Source organism: Pelodiscus sinensis, chromosome 5 (assembly GCF_052426305.1).
Source record: "Pelodiscus sinensis isolate ZL-2025 chromosome 5, ASM5242630v1, whole genome shotgun sequence".
Lineage (NCBI taxonomy): Eukaryota > Metazoa > Chordata > Testudines > Trionychidae > Pelodiscus > Pelodiscus sinensis.
In genome coordinates this window covers 20,004,140-20,027,432 of record NC_143056.1, presented here as the reverse complement: position 1 = coordinate 20,027,432, position 23,293 = coordinate 20,004,140, and the positions used below count along the sequence as shown (strand labels likewise).

The following is a 23,293-nucleotide window of genomic DNA, read 5'->3' as shown; positions in this document are numbered from 1 at the left end:
TCATAGGTTGTGAAAGGTCATTATCCTCCCCCAGCCTCTTCTGCATCCCTGTAATATTTGTTGTTCAGAATAATAGAAGATAGGGATGTTAGTCAACTAATCAACTAGTTGATGGAATTTCCATCAACTAGTCGATTAGTCAATAAGAGGGAGAAATTGTGATGGCAGGCTCTCAATACATTTAAAAGGCTGACATGCGGGGGAGGGGGAGAGGAACCAGATACAAGCTGGGACAGCTGATTCCTGGCTTGTGCCCAGCACCCTGCTACGCCTTTGCCCTCCACTGCTTCCCGCGGAGATGGTGCTGGGGAGGAACGGGCTTTTAATCCGCTTGACAGAGGCAGCTGGGGGTGGGGCAGTGACTAGTCGAGTCACTACTAGACTATCCAATAAACTTATGCTTATCGGATAGTCGACTAGTCACTTACATCCCTAATAGAAAATCATGTTGACTGAGGTATATTAAAATCTGTATCTTTATTGTGAGAAACTTACTGTACAAGGCACAAAGTAAACATCACATGCAAAATAAGCATGTTACAATTTTGTGAAAGTTGCCAATTCTATGCTTAGGGATTTTCTCCTCCAAACTTTTATTTATTCTTAAATCATACACAAGATTAAATTAATGAAACAGCAACACAGCATTCATGCAGTAGTACAAAGAAACTCCATCATACAAAAGACCGTATCAAGACAAATATAGACCCAAATGTTTTCAATTATTTAAATCAATTCAATTACTTCCAGTCCATATGCAACCCCAAAACAAAATACTCAGTCTCATTACTCATTCCCCAATTCTGTCCTCTAGCATAGCACATTTCTAAAAACAAAGATGAAAATATAAAAGGCTGCCATGTTTACAATGAAACAAAAGACAGAACTATGCAGCACTTTAAAGACTAACAAGATGGTTTATTAGGTGATGAGCTTTCGTGGGCCAGACCCACTTCCTCAGATCAATATGTGGAAGAAAATGCGCAAAAGCACATGCCAGTGTAGACGCTTTCTTGCACAACTACTTTAACGCAAGAACTCTTGCGCTAATGAGTTTTTTGCGCAAGATCACACCAGTGTTGACATAGCCTAATGGAGATCAATTAAGTTAGACATCCTGTGTAAGCTTGAATCAGGTTCATGCCTAAATTTTCTTCCACATATTGATCTGAGGAAGTGGGTCTGGCCCATGAAAGCTCATCACCTAATAAACCATCTTGTTAGTCTTTATAGTGCTACATAGTCCTGTTTTTTGTTTCAGCTACACCAGACTAACACGACTACATTTCTATCTCTATTTTAACCATAGGGCTTTCTTGCGCAAGAAATTCATGTTGCCTGTCTACACTGACCTCTTGCGCAAGAACAGTTGTGCAAAAGGGCTTATTCCTGAGCGGGAGCATCATAGTTCTTGCGCGAGAAGCCCTGATTCTATACTGTAGAACGTCAGTTTACTTGCATGAGAACACATAGCCAGTGTAGACGGGCAGCAAGTTTTTGCGCAAGAGCAGCCGCTTTGGCACAAGATCGCATCAGTGTAGACACAGCCACTGGGTATGGAAATATCATGTATCTAAACACAATAAAATATATTTTCTGGCTGATTTATTTTATTTTATTTCTAGGGATGCTCGATAGTGGATGATAGAATAGTCAAGTAACCGCATGCATTCTTATTGGTTACTCAACTATTCTACAGTTACCGGGGGTGGGACCTGCAGCCAGTGTGCTCCAGCCCCACGCTCGGGGAGCCCAAGCGGGAGCCGGTCCGTGACCGGAGCCAGTTTATAAACCAGCTCCTCTTGCCAGCACAAGGTGGCAGCAGCCCCTGTCCATGGGGTTCCAAGCTCCCCACAGACACAGGCTGCTGGAGTGGGGGTGAGTCTGCTGAGAAGCAGCCTCTGTCTGCGGCAGCCCAGGCACCCAGTCTGAGCACCCACGGACATCCCATGGAGCAGCCTCTGTTCGTGGTAAACCTGGGCCCACTGCAAACAGTGGCTGGTCCAGAAGCAGCCATGTCCACAGGGGTTCTCAGCTCTCCACAGACAGAGGCTGCTCCACCCTCTGCTCATGGGGTGCTAGGACCCCCCACAGACAGGGGCTGCTACCATGAAGCAACCTCTATCCATGGGGAGCTCGGACACCCCGCAGACAGGGGCTGCAGCCACAATGCAGCCTCTGCATGTGGCGGGCCCAGGCTTGCCACAGACATAGGCTGCTCTGCGGGACATGGAGTAGCTTCTGCCTGCCACAATCCTAGGCCCGTCGCAGGCAGAGGTTGCTTCGCGGCAGCCTCCCTTTCCCCATCCCGCACTGCTGTCTCTATTGGCGGGGAAGCATCATAGAGCCAGTGCTGGGGAGAACCGGCTTTTACACCAGCTCCCCCAGCACCGGTTTCTGCTTCCCACCCACCCCTTGCTGCCTCTGATACAGAGACAGCAAGGGGGGGGGGGAGGCAATGCGAGTAGTCTAGAAGATTAGCCAATAAGCTTAGGCTTACCAGTTAATCATATACTCGACTACTCATTTATATCCCTATTTATTTCTAGACAAGAGACACCAACTGGGAGGTACAGCAAGATTACCCAGTAATACCATATGAAGATAGATACAAAAATTAGTTTAATTCCCTTTGTCCTAAATTAGCCAAAACAGACTCCATCTTATTGCTACTTGATATTAAGAAGATAGTTTGTGGAATAGAAATGGCAACAGTTGGAGCAGGAGGTGGCTGCAGGGGTTAGCAAAATGAAGGCAAGGAGGTTTTGATGGTTGGAATAAGGTCCTCCTAGAGCACTGATGGTGGGGGGAAGAGAAGATGCAGTATAAACAGGCTGATTGGATAGGAAAATAAAATTAATGAGACACTGAGTGTGCAATGGACACGTCAGTGAAAGGAGCTGAGGAGGCCACTGTATATAAATCATAGGCCAAAGGAAAAATGAAGGGAGACATCAGCCAACAGAAGGTAAGATGAATTTAGAAGATGATCTAGAAAGGAAGATTTGGCGGCTGACAACAGCCATAGCCAAATAATTATGTTGCTGACAGGAGCACTGCAGTTCTTTGTTCTGGGAAAGAAACCAGTCCATAGTTGAAAGAATGCTGGAAAAAGGATATTAAAGCAATATGATTACTCAGAAGCACTATGCCTCCAAAAGGTCTTGATCAGCAAGCATGGTATGTGAACAAATAATGGGCTCACTTAGCTAATCCTTCTGTCCATTTCAGAGTGGGATTAATTCGAGTTGCAAATATGCTTAAAGACAAGGGGCGTATAGATTATAAATTTCCAGAACCAATCATCCTAAACTAGGATTCTCTCAAGTGCATAAAAAGAGCTCTGGAACTAGCTAGGGACAACACCAATTTTCCAGTTTGTTCTAAAACAAAAAGATCTCAAAAGACATATGAAGAACTAGAACGGTCTCAAATGCCTCTCTACAGAGAGCGGTAGAACTCAAATTCTTGGTTCTGACTGGGCTCTACTCTGACTTCCTCTTTTCAAGGCCTACCCCGAGGAAGGGTCCTTCTGATAGGAATACTTCACTTCCCCTTTCTGTTTTAGGACAGAGAAAAAGAACATGAAGCCTTAATATATTGCCTAGACTGGACATCAGTGAGACCTCCCAATTAGGTGGTACCCAGCTGGACATCAGTACTCACAACTAACTTTATCTGAAGCAAGGCTGGAATTTTGGAAATTGGTTAGAAATGTTTTTCAGCTGTGACTGAAAAAAAGAGACCACTTCAGGATCCCAATTACAGTTGAGCTATTGGGGTGCGTCTATACTGCAGGGCTTAACTCAAAATAAGCTAAGCAAATTGAGATACGTCAATTGCTTATCTTATTTTGAAATAGCTTATTTCGAAATAGGGAGTGTCTACAGAGCACTTATTTCAAAATAAAGCACTCTTCCTCTGACTTCCCTTACTCCTCGTACAATAAGGCTTACAGGAATTGGAGTAAAAAGTCCTCCAGGTTGAAAATATTTTGACACTATTTTGAAATAGCTGCCTGCTATGTAGATGCGGACTAGTTATTTTGACATAGTGTTGCAGTGTAGACGTACCCTTGGAGTCCAGTACCAAGACAGCTGACTTCACTATTGTCTCCACATTCAGAAACTGAAACTTGGAATGTAAGCAACTAGTCAGCTAACGGATAGGCAAATGCTTATCGGACAGTCGACTTGACTAGTCGCTTCTCTGTCCTGCAGGGCTCTTGTACATTTCAGAAATAGAAGTGCCGCAGGGAGCACTGGGCAAGCAGGGACTCAAACAGTCCTCTCTTGCCTGTGCTCTCTGTAGTGCCCCTCCCTCCCTCTACTACATTTAAAATGCAGAGGCACATCTATCAGAGCAAGCCAGGACTGCTCGGTCCCAGCTCACACTAAGTCCAGCAGCCCCTGTTCACGGCAGACAGCCCGGTCCACTGCGTACAGAGACTGGTGCCTGAGCAGTCCCTGCCTGCAGCCAGCACTGGCTGCCACAAATGGGGGTTGCCTGGTGGCACCAGCCCCTGTCCGCAGCCAGCCCCGACTGCCATGAACAGGGGCTGGTGCCAGAGCAGCCCCTGTTCGCGGTGGCTAGGGCTGACCGTGGGTAGGGGCTGCTCAGGCACCAGCCCCTGTTTGCGGTAGACAGGGCTGTCCACCATGAACAGAGCTGCTGGACTCAGCACGAGCCAGGACCAAGCAGTCCTGGCTCGTGCTGATCGCTGCGCCTCTGCATTTTAAATGTAGTAAGAACCCAGCAGCTCTCACAACACTTATAATGTAGAGCTGCAGCATGGGTGGCTCTAGGGCCAGGACGAGCCAGGACTACTCAGTCCCGGCTCAAGTCGGCTCCTCTGGAGCTACCCCGGCTGTGGCTCTACAGAGGCGCTTATCAACTAATCATATAATCAATACAAATTGTATTGACTATATAATTAGCCAGATAATCATATTTTAACATCCCTAACTGGAAGTAGGATTATCTCTACACTTTGGAAAGGACTGCTGACATATCTGCACCATGAACAACTGACTCATGCTGCTGAGAAGAGATGGAATTAAAAGTAGTTCCAAGCCTGAGAATAGTGAGCTCTGCCACAAAGGGCTCTAACAGATGCCCCTTTCCCAAAAATGAGGATTTTGTAGCTTAAGAGAACCTTTTGTGGACTTGTAAAGAACCATGACCAATTTCTCTGTCCAAGGTCTGAGCCTGAAGGGCTTCCTCAGTCTTTCCAAGCAGTCAAAATTATATTCAGTGGGACATCTCACAGATAAAGCTGTTTCCCAGGTCTGTTATCCTATATTAAAAAACTATCTTTCATGAAAATCTTGAAGAGCTCTGAGAGTTCTAGTCAAGCAAGAATTCAAAAAACATTCTGAATGTACTAGAGTTCGTTTCACACTGCAAGGTTGTAGCCTCCCACTTCTGATTTTGTCCTCAAGTTGTAACAGTTCAGTTAGTTTTTATGTTCTGAAAAGAACAGAACATTGTAGACTTCTAGGAAATGTTTTAGCTAGCTGTAACAGGCTATGCTGGCCTTTTAAGACTAAAGGGAAACCTTTGGCTATGCTAATACATTTCAGGTGGTTTTCTGTATTCAGACCTTGGAAACGTAGGCGGTAGCCACTAAAAGAGAGGAAATGACCCTGGTGTGGCAGTTTACAATCCAAGGAAAGCTAACTCAGTGCAGAGCCCAGGAGGTGAGCCTTTAAGTGTAGGAGAAACAAGACTCCTAGATCTCTTGGCCAGAGGGAAGGAATCCTGGAAAATTAAAGTCTCAGTTGCTTGGACTTGTGGACCATGCAGTGAGCATTCTGTGAAAGGAAGCAGAATTAAAAAAAAATCTTGTTGCCTTAGAAAAGAGCACTAAGATGAAGTGCTGTCAATTTCCATCAGAAAACAGGAAGAACTTTCTGATTGCCAAATTTGTGTACAGAATTTAGAAATCCCACAGTATTTTAAATGTTTTCATTTCCTTATACTAAATTTTTATATTAGCTTATTTGTTTGGATTTTGGACATTCCAAATTCTCCTCAGAAGTCTCATGACAGAATAAGAAACCCTGGTGACAGCTTTTGTTTTTTGTTTGTTTTGCTTATATTTTAAAAAGAACTCTACAAGTGTGATCTTCTTAGAAGGCCAGCCTGTTGTAACAGGTAGCACTTTTAACACTGCATGTGGGAGTAAAAGTTAACATTAGAAATAATTACTGTTGCATGTTTACATTAATTAATGTTTAACATAATTCAGATTTTAAAAACTGTGTCTCCTTCTAGACCAAGCTCTTTGCCCTTCAACTTTTTCCCTCCCTCCTAAAACTGTTTTCCTGTATACAGAAAGTACTAGTCACTACAGCTGCAAAGGCCCAGGCTTCATAGAGAAAAAAGGATATAGAGAAAAGGGTTAGTTAAATGGTTTCTGATCTATAGACTGCTTAAGCTTTGAACCCCTAGCCTTATAAAAAACAAAACTGATAGATGGGACAGTTTGGTGGAGGAGGTGGAGAGGTACAAGTGGCAGGGCCTCAGTGTAAGCAAGGATCAGACCTTGGGGGAACAGGTCCAGAAAGAGGAGTGTGGGTGGGGTCACTAGAGAAGAGGATGAGTTGGAGTGGGGCTATGGCTCAGGTTCCCTTTTGGCAGCTGCATTCAAAGGCAGGAGATTCTCTGCATCCTGTTTGGGGAGGCTTAGTCTTGCCTGGCCTCTTACACCCACCACCCATAATATGGCATGTTTCCTAATCCTTTAATCATTCTCGGGGCTCTTCTCTGCAGCCTCTCCAATTTATCACCACCCTTTTTTAAATTGTGGACATCAGAACCGGACACACTATACCAGTGCCAAATACAGAAGTAAAATAATCTCTCTACTGCTGCACAAACTGGAGAAATGGTCTGAAGTAAATAGGATGACATTTAATAAGGACAAATGCAAAGATGTGGAGAAATTGGAGAGGGTCCAGAGAAGAGCAACAAAAATGATGAAAGGTCTAGAAAACATGACCTGTGAGGGAAGACTGAAAGAATTGGGTTTGTTTAGTTTGGAAAAAAGAGAAGACTGAGAGGCCACATGAGAGCAGTTTTCAAGTATCTAAATGGTCAAATTGCATTGACTATTCAATTAGCCCATTAATCTACATTTAACATCCCTAATTAGAGGAACTACAGATTTGGAGGTCTAACTTTATTGCTGTTGCTTTTTCAGAAGAGTAACCCTTTAACTCCCCTCACTACCAACAGAAGGATGATTAGGAAATTCCATAAGGAGAGATGATCTAGGAGACCTAGATTTAGTTCTAATCTAGGTTTAGTTCCCCTTTGTCAAACCAAATACCAAAAATAGCTGCTTCTGCTATGTAAACTTAAAATGGAAATACTCTTTTCCTGTCTGAAAACTGAAGGGCTCTCCCAGTCTGAAGCTACTAGATTGCTTCTTCCATCCTCCTCACACTAAAGTATTTTAACTAACCTGCTTATCAGGATATTGGTACAACCTACAGTAATCCATTCACTAGACAAAATACAAAAACAAAGTTTTGTTTCCTGACAACTAAAAGATATGATCAATTCCCATTTGTATCTACTTGTTGAGGGTTCCAGACTAGGGAAGCTTAAAGAAATCTGACTTCCAGTTGGTAAGAAAATAGACTATCCTCTTTTGCTTTAAACTAATGTGTTTTGCTTAAGAAAGGTAAGATCTGCCTCAAGTTCTGTCCCACATTATCCAACAGCAAAAGTCCTTCCCAGAAAAGACTTACTGGGCCCGTCTCCCTTCTCCAAACTAGGAGAGAGTTCTAGCATTAAGAAAAGCAAAATAAAGCGTAGAGACCTACTCTATACTGCAAGGGTTTTCAAACACTTGGTCATGGCTTATAAGGGCAAGCTGCTAGCTGGCCACGAGACCCTTCGATTACCTATACCTCCACAGGTATGAGTGATCACAGCTCTCATTGGCTGCAGATCACTGTTCCTAGCCAATGGGAGTTGCGAGAAGTGGTGTCCCAGATAAACAAAGTGTCTCACAGCTAGTTAGTGGCTTGCCCTTACAAGCTGAAACCCAGAGTTTGAAAGCCTCTGCTATGTTATACACTGCCTTCTTTATCTCTTCTTAGAGAAAGCTTCCATGTCAAAAAAATCTGATTTAGGATATAGAGTGGAGATCTTTTTTTTGAGTGAGTGCCATTTTTAACAAAGAGACTGCCACATGCCACCTCCAGTCCCACTTGTGTTTTCACAGCATTCCTGTGCAACTGCAACAATTGCCTATATGAATAAAAGTATTTTAATCCCTATTTAATGTTATCAGTATTTTGTCCTCTCTCATATGTTAATCACACTAACTTTCATTCTGCATTTTTCTACCATCATCATCCCTTCCTCTGAGCCTTCCTCCAATCATCCTGTTCTATACTCAGTCCCTTTTTCTCTTCTCACCATGTACCTCCAACATGCATGGTGCTCTCCACTCCCTTGGTCATACCTAAACACCTGGTCACTTTCTTTTTGCTCTCCTCAAATAACTCCCCAGCTACCTTTCCATCTGGCAGACAGAAATCCCAGAGCTACTGTCTGTGTTAACAGTGGCCCCTAGTGGATTCAGCTACTATTGCTCTTCCTCCCTGTTTCCGGACAATTTCAGTGAAGAACTTAGAAACTTGAAGAAGCAGCTGATATCATATAAGATATAACCAATTATTGTAAAGCAACAGTGGTTCTTGTGGCAAATGGTCTGCTGGGAATACCAAAATCTTGACAAAACTAGCACAAATATTTGAGTGAAAAGAAAAGAAAAGAAAAGAAAAGAAAAGAAAAGAAAAGAAAAGAAAAGAAAAGAAAAGAAAAGAAAAGAAAAGAAAAGAAAAGAAAAGAAAAGAAAAGAAAAGAAAAGAAAAGAAAAGAAAAGAAAAGAAAAGAAAAGAAAAGCAGCTACCTATTAGTGTGACTATTATTATTAGCAGCAGAATCAGGATTACTCCCCTCTGCTCTAAGGCATTAGTTTGCAAACTTTGCTACTTGTAAGTCTCCCCTGAGCCAAGAAAAATCTTAGGCCTCACCATAACATCAAGGTTGTCTTGTAACCAGTCCAACACTCATCCTTGTTCCTAAAGTTGGATCCATCATGAGACTAGCTCCTTTCAAAAATTTAGGAGGTGAGATTTTGAAAGGCAAGATTATCTACCATTTAAGTCAGATATAAAGTAACATTCCATTCATAACATGACATAAGTCCTAATAGCCATAGAGCAGGGGTGTCCAAACTTTTTTCAATGAGGGCCAGATTTGATGAAGTGAACATGCGTGAGGGCCGACCATTTTGCCTGACATTCTTTGAACCATTAAAATTAAATGCAAATTAACTATTTTATGCAAAGTTTATTGCAAACGGCATACTTTTCATTTCATCACATGGATGACAAATCTAAACAGGTGTTAAATCACTCTGCCTTTCATATCTGAAGGCCAGATGAAAAAAAAAATCCAGGAAGCTGAAATATATGTCAGGAACATTGTAAAGTACATTACATATTATTGGTAATAAAGATTGTCTGTCAACATTTAAGTTCAAAAAATATGATCAGGAACATAACACCAAGTATACATGTTGTGTCCAAATATATTTATAACTGATTTAGACCAACTGACATTAACTGAGATTTTACAATGTATTCATCTCAATACATATGGATTTGTTGGGGGCCATAAAAGATAGATATTGCCAAATTACCTGGGGGGGCCGTATTAAACCGGAACACGGGCCGCAATTGGCCCGCGGGCCGGACTTTGGACATGCCTGCCATAGAGCTTCTCAAATGGCAAATTTTGAAATAAACTCATGATTACACAAATTATGACTTTTTGTCTCTGCTTTGTCTTTGGCATGTTCTCAAGATAGCTATTTTATGCAACTTTGAAGGACAAACTTGATTTGTTCCATCTTCTCTTAACAAAGGCCACATCAACAAACTAAAATAAAATAAACAGAAGTATTTTCCAATGTTATTCATAATGTTGGCAATAAGGCAAAAAAATGGTACCATACAATTAAAAATATCAATCTTCAGTTTAATTCAGGAATAAAAATTTCCACTGAGGAAATTCAAAACTATTTTATTGAGGAAAGAAACGATCTTGAGATGCTACCCTCTTGCACGGGGCTCCAAGCAAGGGGAAAAAAATCTAATTGTATGAATCTCTTCTCCACAGGAGCTGGGATATGTCAGATCATGAGCATAGTGCAATTCCCTCCTTCAAGGAGGAAAAAGTTAGTAAGGTTGGAAACAAAATCCAAGACATGACAAGCCATTTTGGTCCCTGGTACTTAAGAACTACCTGGCAACAAATTCACACGCTACTTCACATAGATGCGGTTTCATCTTAGGGATGATTAATAAGCATTTATAGCAATGCATGTTTGACCTTTAGAGGTGGCTTCTCTACTAATAATATTAAAGTCTATCTTTTGAAAATAATCTAATAAATATAAAACAGTATTTTTCATTATGATTTTAAAATCACTACTACTGATGATCAAAGTAGTGATCATGCAAACAGAAAGAGCTTCAAAGAACAGAAAGGCAACTGCACACATGAGTAATATAAAAATCACAAACTGAATGCTAATAAAACAGATTTACTGTCATTTCATCCAACAGTATTGATTTAAACACCAAAACAAGCATTTTTAATCTACCACATTTGTCTATACATCAGTTACACTTTTAGCTTTATCCAGTTAATTATACTTGACAAAATCAATATTTCAATAATGTTAATAAAATAAGAGTACAGTAAAATATACCTGATTACAGAAAATTTGCTAAGTTTTATAAGCTTCTTCAGTGTTCCATTGTATTATATTTATTCCAGAGCAGTACAATATTCAGCATTCCAATTAAAATGAATAAGCCTAATGCATTACATAAGAGTAAACCGATTAAATCCTTGAGCCTGAAACCAAGCCTTTTCCTCCTCCCCCTCCAGTTTAAAACTTGTCACAAACAGAATCTTGATTTTCTATACTTCTCAGAACTTGTATCAGTCATATAATTAACATGAGCATTTTTATAATCACCACTAGAACTTAAATCAACCCCTTAATTGTCAATCTATTTAGTGCTTATGGATGGGAAATCTTGAATTAAAAAACAAATTGACATGTTTCAGATGAGTTTAAACAGCTTGTTATAAATTTTCTCTTTGTAGTTAAAGGCTGGAGTTTGAGTATTTATTAATTATTATACTATTATAATTATTTAACGGCTGACCTGAAAATCTTTACAAAGACTTAAATCGAACATGGTAACAGACACTGAATGCCAACCTGTCAGTGACAAGAGATGCAGCCGTGTTAGTCTGGTCTAGTTGAAACAAAAGATAGGACTATGCAGCACTTTAAAGACTAACAAGATGGTTTATTAGGGGAGGAGCTTTCGTGGTCCAGACCCACTTCCTCAGAAGTGGGTCTGGCCCACGAAAGCTCCTCCTAATGAACCATCTTGTTAATCTTTAAAGTGCTGCATAGTCCTGTCTTTTGTTCAAGCTGTCAGTAGCATTCATCATGTTATGAACCTGAGTAATAAATGTAAAACTGACAGCATGCTAAACTGGAAAGCCAATCTGTCTTTAACACTGTTGATAAGTGATGATTAAAGAGAAAACTGTTGTGGGTCAGAAGTCATCACTGTGGTGTCCTGACAGGGATCTTGCTCTGTTCAATGATGATGATTACCTCAACTCTGTGCCTTGGCAGGGGGAGACCAGAGCTTCTGATGCAGCAAGATAGGGTGATGGGATTCCCCACCAGGGCAGGTAGACTGGGCTCAATGGTCTAATCAGCACATTGGGTGACTGTCCCAAGGGAACCTCTGTGAACCAATCCGTCACAAAGACAATGGTATGGCATAAGTGTAAAGGAGGGCAGAACACGTACAGAAGAAAGTTGATTGTTGTAGATTAGAACAAGGGTCAGCAACCTATGGCTTGCAAGCCAAATATGGCTTACTAGGGAGCCATATATGGTTTTTTTGGAGCTCCAGCTCAGTCCTCCCCCGCCCCCAGATTCCACAGCAGCAGGTATCCAGCTCTGGTGCTTCAGCCTCATGTCTCCCTACAAGGTTGGCGTGCCAGCGCCGGCTTCCTATGGGGAGATGGAAGGAGAAAGCCCTGAGCTTCCCTGCCAGATCCAGTGTGCGGGGAACAAGAGGAAGCAAAAATGGCTCCATGTGCTGCTGTTTTCCTTCCCGCAGCTGAGGGACCTTCCTTCCAGGGACACACTTCCTGGAGGCTTCCTCTTTGCTCCCATTGGCCAGATTCCAGTGAATGGGAGTAGTGGGAGGCCAAGCTTGGGGGCCCCAGTGGCGCGAAAGCAAGTATATGTCTCTCCCACTCTCTCATGCCCAGACCTCACACCCCCAATCCCCACACTCAGCCCTCCCCTGCTGAGACCCCAAAGTCCCAACCACCTCAAGCCCCCCCCCCCCCAACCGAGATCCTGGCTCCTACCCCCTGGTCAGACACCCTGCCCCAGACCACTCCTGCCTCCTCCTCCCCGGCCAGACACCCTGCCCCCAGCTTGCTCCTGTCCCATCCCTTCCTCCTGCCCCCTCCCCCTAGCCAAGCACCCTACTCCAGCCTGCTCCTGCTCTCTTCCCGTGGCCAGACATCCTGCCCCCAGCCTGCTCCTGCACCCTCATTTCCTCCTCCACCTCTCCCCAGCCAGATACCCTATTCCCAACCTTCTCCTGCACCCTATCTCTCACCCAGACCTCACACTCCCATTCCTATCCCATTCACTAGCACCTGTCCCGCACACTTGACCCCTCATTTCTGGCCTCACCCCAGAGCGGTCCACAAAATCCACTAACTCTAGAACCTCAGAAGAGTTAATCTGGCCCGAGGTCGTAAACCTCAGTCTTCCCTGCCCCTTCCCCACTACAAGGCTGGAGCATCAGGGGAGTGAGGTGCTTCAGTTGGGTTTTGGAGGGGTTTGGGTTTTTTTGTGTGGTCCCCGACTGATTTTTCTGTGGGTCACTGGCCCCCAACCCAAAAAAGATTCCCTGCTCCTGCCATACATGAGGACTGCCGCAGCAGTCAAGAACCACACAAGCAGGTGGCTCTTGTACATTTCAAATGCAGTGGCACAGCAGGATAGCGAGCGCCCCTCCTTATTGACTAAGTGAGTAGTCGATGGACATTACACTTGATTAGTTGATTAATCTAAATATATCATCCTTATCCTGCATCCCCACATCCCTAGTCCCCTACCATAACACTTCTGCACCTCACATACACCCCAACCCTGAGCCCATCATACACCTGAGCCCCCTGCCCTGAGTCCCTCATATCCCCACATCCCCAGCCCCCTGCCATAATATTGATAGACGACAACCTGAATGTATGCATGAAGATGGATTTGACTAGCTATGATACAAACTTCAAAGAAGTGTGTGAAAAGATGCAGCAGCAGAAATCCCATTAATTTGAGTCTGTGATTACGATGTTTCATTTATGCTATTATTAATAATTATGACAATTATTAATAATATTAAGTTGTATATTTTCAGTCATGCAAATGGGCATTCTTATATGGACAGCTCTTTGTTGACCACTTGTTCTGAATTTTGATGAAGTTTGGCTCTTTGGTTTGAAAAGGTTGCCAACCTCTGTTGTAGAAGATACATAAGGTAAGGAAGCCAGCAAGGTCACACCATTATGAATTATTAGTAAGAATTTCTTCTATAAAAGACGAGGGCTGATCAGTCAGAAATTACAAAGGAGTAGAAGGACCTCACTGTATCAGTCACTTCCAGGAGGACACTGAGGCATCAATGTAATGAGGCTGTAAAAAATGTAAATGAAAACCTAGGCTATATCTCATGAGGTATTTCCAGTAAAGTACAGGGAAGTATTAATGCCATTTTATAAGGCATTATTAAGATCCGTTATACTGTGTACAATCATGGTCACTGTATTCAACTTTTTTTAACATGAAACTAGAATAAGTGCAGAGATGGGTCAGGAGAAGAATTAAGGGCATGGAGAGCCTGTCTTATCAGAGGAGACTAAAAGATCTTGGCTTGTTTAGTCTAAGCCAAGATCAAAGGCTAAGAGGGTATCTAACTACTCTATATAAATACATCAGGACTTAGGAAATAAACACCAGAGCAGCAGAAGAGCTTTTTAAGCAAAAGGACGACGTTGATACAGAACAAACGGGTATAAAACTGGATATGAATAAATTAAGGTAGGAAATTAGAAGAATTTTTCTAATCATCAGCAGACTGAGGTTCTCAACCAACCAGCCGATCACAGTAATGGAGGTGAACAACCTAACACATCTGACAGATCTTGAAAAATTTGTGAATTGGATTATATGACCCGGGTTGCCCATGGCAATATAGGATAGGCTTGATGATCCAGAAGGTACCTTCCAGTTCTACGTACCAGTGATTTCAGGTCCCTAGGTTTGAGGTTTATAGGCCTAGCAGTTAGGAAAGCCTTATTTTTACTTGTAAAGAGGAAGTTTAAATTTGGGAATAACTGAAACACAACAAAACACTGCTAGTTATATATGAGAGAGATTTCAAAATAGAAACATAATTTGAAATTTTACTAAGCTAAAAACAGACATAAAACAAACAAAGAAAAACAACCAGCTGTTACAAGGATAAAACTATATACATTGAACCTCCAACTCCAAGGAGAAAGCGGTTCTGCATGCTGCCATTTCTACTCCCTGAGGGAGTGGCAGTGCATCGATGTGCTTCACCTTTGGCTTTTCCCTGTCATGCCAATAGCTGTCGGAAGCATTTCCTGGGAGCAACAGGGGATGCAGAATGACACTTTCATCCCGCTCATGCCCAGACCCCATAGCACCCTCTCTGTCTTGGCAAAATCTTTAATCCATCATATCTTGTTTCCCAGGGTTGCCAGATTAAAGAGATGCAAGTGGATATAGAATTGGCTGTGAAGCATGGCATTTCAAAACTCTAAACTGGGAGAGATACTCAGTCTATGTCACCATCTAAAAAGCCACCTAATCCACAGATATATGCTTCAATTTTGACAGGCCTCTACATGAGTGCTAAATCAGGAACCAGCTGTAGAGAAACAGCTCATGTAAGAACAGATGTTTGGATAGGTGATGTTGAGGAACACCATCTCATAGCAATCTGGGGCTCTTTGTCAAACAGGCAGCGATAGGAGAAGCAGGAAACCAAAAGGACAAAATCAGCAGTCAGCTGGACATTGTAGGCTGCTTTTGTGGGGTTGTAGAGAATATTACATTTTCTGGAGGACAAACTACTCTCTATATTCTAAGAGTTAAACTGTACTCTCTCATTGCCCTTCAAATATACCATATTGAATCTGAAACTTCAGTAGCTTCTTTTGGTTCCCAGCAATAAGAGATGAATTTTACACATGGTACTAACTTTTAAAATAATGGCAATGAGCACATAAACACACTGTATGTATCATTTGTTACATACCCCATTCTCTGTACGTTTCTCCACAGGTATATTTATTCCATTTCTTTGATTCTGAGTCTGACGTCCACCTAAAAATAAAGCATCAATCCTATTAGCAAGGTGAATGAGTTGTTTGCTTTTAATTCAGGTTTTTATTGTAAAGCTACAACCTTCTCTGTACACATGTAGATAAATCTATGTATTATATATATATTACTTCATATGACTTGACATTGTGCCTCTCCATATAACCTTGTAACTTTGTATTAATCCATATAACCTTGTAACTTTGCATTAGAACCTGAATCCATATAACCTTGTAACTTTGTATTAGAACCCTATATAGAAAACTTGTAGAAAACCGAGTATATAGTTAAAGTGGTAAAAATGTCTTTTGCTAGGAGTAGAATAAGATTTCCCCCCCACTCTCTTTCCCCCACTCTGTAATCAATTGCCCTGTTGAATGAATGAGGTGTGAATGAGTAAGACTTGGTAGCCAAGCACCTCCAGACAGCTACACCAGTTGAAGAGGGGGTGGAAGCCAGACCCAAGGTTTCAAGTAGGCTGAAGAAAGAAGAGCAGACATATTGATGGCCTTGGGGATTAGAAGCAGGCACCTTCTTTGGAAATCACCCTCTCTGCAGCACAAAGGGACCAACGGACACAGACCCAGAGTTTGAATCTGGGATATATTTGCATATGAGAGGGATGCTATAAAAGTGAGGTGTCTTGCAGAGGACCCCGGGTTTCGTCTTGTCACCATCGGAGCATCGATCTGGATTGGCAGAAGCCCGCCTCCACCCCTCCCCCATCTAACTCACCTGGCCAGTGAAGTTAAGGGGTTGGTAACAACAGCAAGACGGAGTGTGCTTGTGTGTGTGGGGGTGCATGAGTGACATATATATATATATATATATAATATGCATATGATAAGTGTTGATTATTCTATGTGTGATCAATAAATGTGGCATGTTGCCTTATCCCCCTGAAAAAGATCCCGAGTACTTCTTTTAAGTACAACACACATTACAATCACTTTTTAACAAATCAGCTTTTTGTAAGTTTAATTCCCTTCCTTACAAACTACAATAACTACATTATATTTGTCATTTGGTAAAAACAATCCAAAGCAATTAAAATTTGATAGGTTATTAAAGGTTTTTCTTCTTTTGGGAGGAGAAAAAGCAGGTGTTTTTATTTTTAATACAACAGGTAGTTAATCAAGTTTACTTGAAACTCAGCCAAATGGCGTTAAAGTTTATTCACACCAACACTGAAGCAATTTGTAAAAAGTGAAGTTACTCACCTTAGGTGCAGTAACTGTCGTTCTTCAAGGTGGTGTCCCCGCAGGTGCTCCACTATGGGTGCTGGACTTGCCCCGGTGCCGCAGACGGAAGCTTGTGATGAGCAATGTTTGGACAGACCGCGCATGTGCTGCGGGCTTGCAGCTTTCGCACTGTTTTCTGTCTCGCACGGTCCGGCCCCCCCGCCAATTCCTCGAGACCGCCTCGGAGTCTGTAAGAGACAAGAGCAGAAAGAGAGAGGACTCCGAAGCAGGGAGGAGGACGGGTAGTGGAGCACCCATGGGGAAACCACCTCGAAGAACAACAGTTACTGCACCGAAGGTGAGTAACTTCGCTTTCTTCTTCAGCGATGTCCCTGCGGGTGCTCCACTATGGGTGACTATGTAGCAGTAGTCGCCAGAATGGAAGGTGGGGAAGGAGTCCCTATTTATCCGCTGTGGAGAGCACTGCAGTTGCCACTGCCCCATCTGAACAAGTGATTAGAGAAATAGAATAGTGTTTGACGAAAGTCTCATGTGACCAGGTCGCCGTCCTGCAGATGTCCTTCAGAGATACCCCTCTATGAAACGCTGCAGATGTGGCCATGGCTCTAGTGGAGTGTGCGCATGGTTGGGATGGAAGGGGTAAGCCTTTCACTGCGTACGATTGCATTATGCATGAGGTTACGAGATTGGAAATCCTTTGGGAAGACAGGCGTTGACCCTTTGACCTCTGTGCCAAGGAGACGAATAAGTGGTCCATACGCCTGAAAGACTTAGTGCGATCTATGTAGAATGCTAAGGCCCTGCGGGTGTCCAAGGAATGTAGGGCCGCTTCTCATGGTGAGGCACGGGGCTTCGGGAAAAAGGTTGGCAAGATCACTGGTTCGTTGACATGGAAATGTGAGACAATTTTGGGTATGAATCTTGGGTGTAGTCTCAAGACTACTCCATCCTTACGAAAAATTTTATATGGTGGCGTGGCCATCATGGCGGAAAGCTCGCTCACTCTGCATGCCGACGTTATGGTCAGCAGGAAAACGGTTTTCAAAGTGAGGAAATGCAAGGATACAGTCGCCAGAGGCTCGAACGGTGGCCTCATTAGGGCGTCGAGGACTACATCCAGGCTCCACACCAGTGGGACTGGGTCGTGCGGTGGGGCCATATTGGTAAGACCCTTGAGAAATCTCTTAGCAGTAGGATGGGTGAAGACAGAAACGCCATCTATCGGTGATGTGAATGCTGAAATTGCTGCGAGGTGCACCCTGATGGAGGCTAACGCGAGGCCTTTGTTCTTTAGGTGCAACGCTTAGTCCAGGACGGAGGGGATCAACGGACGTGTCGGATCGTGGTGGTTTGAGGTACACCGGGTGGAGAATCTGCGCCACTTGTGAAGGTAAGTTTTTCTCATGGTTTGTCATCTACTGTGTAGTAGGACGTGCTGGACTGGAACGGAGGAGAGGGATTCGAATGGAGTCAGCCAGTTAGGAACCATGCTGTTAGGTTCAGCATTTGTATCTGGGGGTGTTTCAGGTGTCCTCGGTCTTGTGTGAGGAGATTGTGGAGAGGCGAAAGGCAGATCGGTGTCCGCGCGGAGAGACAGTGGAGGAAGGGAAACCAGTGCTGGTGAGGCCAGCCTGGGGCTATGAGGATTAGTGTTGCCCTGTCCGCCTTCAGCTTCTAAAGGACTTTGGGGATCAGAGGTATGGGGGGGAATGCATAGAGGAGGGGTCTGCGCAAAGTCGTAAGGATGGCGTCTCCCAGGGATGCGCGGCCTAAACCCGCCCTGGTGCAGTACTTGCGGCATTTTGTATTTGCGGGAGTTGCAAAGAGGTCCACTCGGGGAGTACCCCAACGTTGGAAGATCTTGTGTAGGATGCCATCATGCATTTCCCATTCGTGCTTCACATGGAAGTGTCTGCTCAGGAAATCTACAGTCACGTTTGTGGCGCCAGGTAAGTAGGATGCCGTAGGTGTCATTCCGTGGCGAATGCACCAGTTCCAAAAGCAGATGGCTTCCATGCATAGGGAACGGGAGCAAGCGCTGCCTTGGCGATTCACATCATGGCTGTGATGTTGTCCGTGAGTATCCTCACCATGGTGTTTCGAATGTAGATGAGGAAGTATTTTCATGATTTGAAAATGGCGCATAGCTCTAGAAGGTTTATGTGTAGCCATACTTCTTGTGGGGGCTATTGGCCTTGGACTGAGAGGGAGCCCATGTAAGCCCCCCAGCCTACTAGGGAGGCATCCGTTGTGATTTGGTGGAGTGGCTCCTGCCGATGGAAAGGTATACCTGACCGTAGGTTTGTGTGGCTGGTCCACTATAGGAGTGATGGAGAACGCCAGGTGGCGGCGTTACCGGCCTGTGGAGATCGTATCTGGTGTGGTCATATACGAAGTCAGCCAGTACTGAAGGGCGCGCAGATGTAGTCTGGCGTATTTCACCGCGTATGTTGTGGCATCATATGGCCCATCAGTCTGAGGCATGTGATGAGTGGAACGGTAGGGCTGATGGTGATGGTGTGAATGAGATCTTGGATGGCTTGAAATCTCTGTAAGGGTAGGAACGCTCTGCCGGCAAGTGAGTCCAGGCGGGCCCCAATGAACTCGATGTTCTGAGTGGGGTGCAAAATGGACTTTTGCTTGTTGAGGAGGAGTCCGAGCGACTGAAAGACTTGCCTCATGAGGTGAACCATCTGGGAGACCTCATGTGCAGAAGGGCCCTTGAGTAGGCAATCGTCCAGGTAAGGGAAGATGAGTACTCCTTGGCGTCAGAGGAAGGCCGTGACCATGGATAAAACCTTTGAAAACACCCTGGGGGCTGACGATAACCTGAAGGGGAGGACCTTGTATTGAAAGTGGTCCTTTGCCATGACAAAGCGCAAGAACCTCGTGTGAGCTGGATGGATAGGGACGTGGAAATAGGCGTCCTGGAGGTCGAGGGCGGCAAACCAGTCCTGTGGATCTAACACAGGGATCATGGCAGCTAAAGTCGTCATTTTGAATCGTTGTTTCTTGAGATATTTGTTCAAACGGAGGAGATCTAGGATGGGGCGCCAACTTCCGGACCTCTTCTGGGTGAGGAAATAATGTGAGTAAAAGCCCCTGTTCCTAAAATCCTTTGGGACTGGCTCTATGGTGGTCAACTTCTAGTCGGAGGAGGGTCTCGTGGGAGGGGTCCCTGAAGAGGGACGGGGTGGGAGGGGTGGTTGGTGGGATGGCTATGAAAGGGTTAGGGTAGCCAGATTGAACAATCTCGAGGACCCATCTGTCCATAGTGATTTCTGTCCACAGTGATTTCTGTAGAAAGGGCCTCAGCCGGTGGTGAAAGAGCTGGGTTATACGATTTGTGATGCTGCCTGTGACTGTCTGCTCGCCCCCGACCAACGCACCAAACCTGTTGCTTGTTGTTGGGAGGCATGTTTATCCTGCCATTTGGGTTTCGGCGTTGCTGAGGCCTCTGGCGAGAGTGTTTGTTGTCAAAGGTCCTCTGTTGCTGGTGGTGTTGCTGCCACTGATGTCTTATGTAGGAGTAGTCATATCTGCGTCTCTTAAAGGGGGAAGTGTACATCCCCAGAGTTCGCAAGGTTGCTCGGGAGTCTTTAGAGGAGTGTAAGATTGAGTCTGTGATCTCTGCAAAGAGCTTATCCTTGTCAAAGGGTAAGTCCTCGACTTTGGCCTGTAGTTCCTTTGGAACTCCCATCGCTTGAAGGAAAGAAGCTCTGCGCATAACAATGGCAGTAGCAGTGGAGCGAGCAGTGTTATCAGCGACGTCCATGGCTATTTGGAGGGATGTTTTCGCTGATGTGTAGCCTTCTTGGATTACTGACCTCAGGATCAATTTCTTAGAATCAGGGAGATGATCCATGAGGGGGGTGAGGCGTGAAAACGTATCAAAGGTGTGATTGGAGAGATGCACCAAGTAATTGGCGATTCTAAGGAGTAGCGTTGCTGAAGTGTAGACCTTCCTGCCCAGGAAGTCAATTCTCTTTACGTCCTGTCGGAGCCCTGTTGTTTGAGGTTGGGGCTCTAGACCTCTATTGAGCTGCGTCGACTACTAAGGAGTTAGCCTGTGGATGGGCAAAGAGGAATTCCATGCCCTTCGGTGGTACGAAATATTTCCTGTCGGCCTGTTTGTTGGTGGGAATAGCCAACGCTGGAGCATGCCACACTTCATCAGCCAGTTCCAGGAGGCCTTCGTCAAGAGGAATGGCCAGACCTGACCTATGATGCGGTTGGAGATTCCTGAAAAGCTTGTGTTGCTTGTCTTTGAGTTCCTGCAGCGGGCTCTCTTGTGTGATAGCTACTCGCTTAAACAACTCTTGGAACTGACGGAGGTCATCTGGTGGAGAGCTGTCACCTGGCGTGACTGCCTTATCTGGCGGGGACGAGTCTGGGATGGAAGTCCCCAAATGTTGGTCCGCGAAGGGAGTATGTTCCGGCTCTGATGGATGGTGAGACGGTGATGGTGAATGGTGTGGAGGAGTAAGGGGAGCTGGAGTTGGAGAGTGCCTGCGTGCAGCACAGTCAAAGGCAGATCGTGATCGGCAAGAATACCCGCTGCGTGAATCTCGGGAGTAGCGGTCGCCGCGATGGTACGTGCCATGTCGCGGTGAACGGTCGTCACATGGTAGTTAGAGCAGGAGCAATCGGTGCCGCACCGGAAGCGGAGCGGGTCAGCGCTGTGTAGTCCGGCACCGCGTGGTGACTCAGAGGCGGTGCCGGCACCAGTGCAGTGATGGTCGGATCCGAGGCTGCTCTCGGAGCCGGCTCAGTGCTCTGCGCCGGAGTGAAGGGAAGCAGCTGAGCTGGTGCTGTCTGGGGAGCCAGTGTTTGGGAAACCTCCCGTGGCCACTTAGGCTTCAGAGCCGCTGAGGAAGGGGGACGTGGCTTTACATTGCCAGACGTCCCAGGTGTGTCTGCCTGGTTTTCCCTGCCATTAAAGGCAGCTGGCAGGGATCTCGCTGGGGACAGCCTTGCCTTCTTTTGAAGTCCCGTAGTGGGGGAGGAAGCCCAGCGTTTGTGTGGCTACTGATCAGAGTCAGCTTGCTGTAGTTGCAGGGCTTTGTCAAAGAGGAGCATACGAAGGCGCCTCTATCTTTTCTAGCTCTGGAGGTGAGTCTTGTACAATGGGTACCCTTCTGGGGAATGTGAGATTCCCCCAGGCAACAGATGCACTCTGAATGGCCGTCGAAGGCTGGCATTGCCTCCTGGCAGGAGCCGCATTTTTTAAAGCCGGTCGCAGACATTTTGCCAGCAGCCTGAGGCAGGTTTTTTTTTTTTTTTTTTTTTTGAAGTAGCAGAGAGACAGCTAGTTGTTCAAATGTTGGTAACTTGGTGATAATGTCTCTGTTCTGTTGTCTTTGTTCCTTTTCTCTTTTTACTTTTTTTTTTTTAAGGTGAACGCAACTATGTACAACGGAGTTGATGGGAGAATAGATGAGAGGCAGGAGGTAAGAGTGGTATGCGGTTTCTGTTCTTACTCCCGATAGTTCTGTCTCTCTCTTTTTTTTTTTTCTAAATAAGGAGAAAAAACAAGGGAAAAGGAGGAAATAGGATTGTATGTACAAGGGGGAACTAGAAGGAGTCTAGTTCAGTGAGTGAGGTAAGGAGCGCGGTCCCAAGCATCTGCAGCCTGAGGCGGTAAAAAGGAACTGGCGGGGGACCGGATTGCGCGAGACAGAAAAGAGCGCGAAAGCCGCGAGCCCGCAGCACATGCGCGGTCCGGCCGAACACTGCTTATCACAAGCTTCTGTCTGCGGCACCAGGGCAAGCCCAGCACCCATAGTGGAACACCCGTGGAGACATCCCCGAAGAAGAACTAAGTTACTTAAAACATTATTTCTAATCCTCTTACTTAAAACATTATTTCTAATCGTATACAAACGGTCCCTTATGTATCGATATTTATTACGATATCAAGTTTTTGTTTTTTCTACAGTAAGGTTACAATGCCTAGAAAGAGGCTACAAATTTCCCAGTAGAAGTTCGGCACTTTAGGAAGATTATCCCATACTCAACTGAGTGAGAGGAAGTTAATATTTCCTGGTGAACACTTTCAAAGCTATAGTCATACAAGCCTTTGGGCAACACATTTTATAAAATTATGCATGTGTCAAATAACTGTATGCATATATTGTATTAGGGCCGTGGTGGCTGACCAGTGGTTCTCTGATGAAAAAAACTGTGGCTCCTGATTAAAATTTTATTATTATAAAATTGTCAGGCTGACCGCTCCGCCCAAGGCTGCTCACAGCCGGGCTGCTCTGAGCCGCATTCCAGTACATGCTCACAGCCGCCGCCCTGTTCATGCTCACGTCCTCCCTCCCCCTGACCCTCACGCTTGGCATCCCAGCCAAAGCATGCTCATGGCCAGCCCTCTGCGCCCCAGACAGCACATGCTAAAGGCTGGCCACTCAGCGCACATGCCCCAGCGCCTGCAGGGAAAGGCGCATGGTGGTAGTGGTGGCAGCAGCAGTGGCTCCTGCACCGGGACCTGGGTTAGAGCGGGGGGGGAAGGGGGTGTCTGGCTTGGGGTGGG

The 23,293-nt window shown here is 44.9% G+C and overlaps 1 protein-coding gene across 9 annotated transcripts in view; it reads right to left on the bottom strand.

Moving 5' to 3' along the window:
• The window catches only part of PPP1R13B (protein phosphatase 1 regulatory subunit 13B), a 158,180-nt gene that overhangs the window by 61,028 nt on the left and 73,859 nt on the right, over positions 1 to 23,293 (bottom strand). For 8 of the 9 annotated variants that reach the window (XM_075926477.2, XM_075926476.2, XM_075926475.2 and 5 more), the window contains exon 4: positions 15,489 to 15,556. In XM_075926477.2, the coding sequence (XP_075782592.2) occupies positions 15,489 to 15,556 (68 nt within the window). Of the gene's footprint in view, positions 1 to 15,488; positions 15,557 to 16,773; positions 22,516 to 23,293 lie in introns of those variants that run through there. The other variant, XM_075926478.2, reaches the window with a different exon arrangement.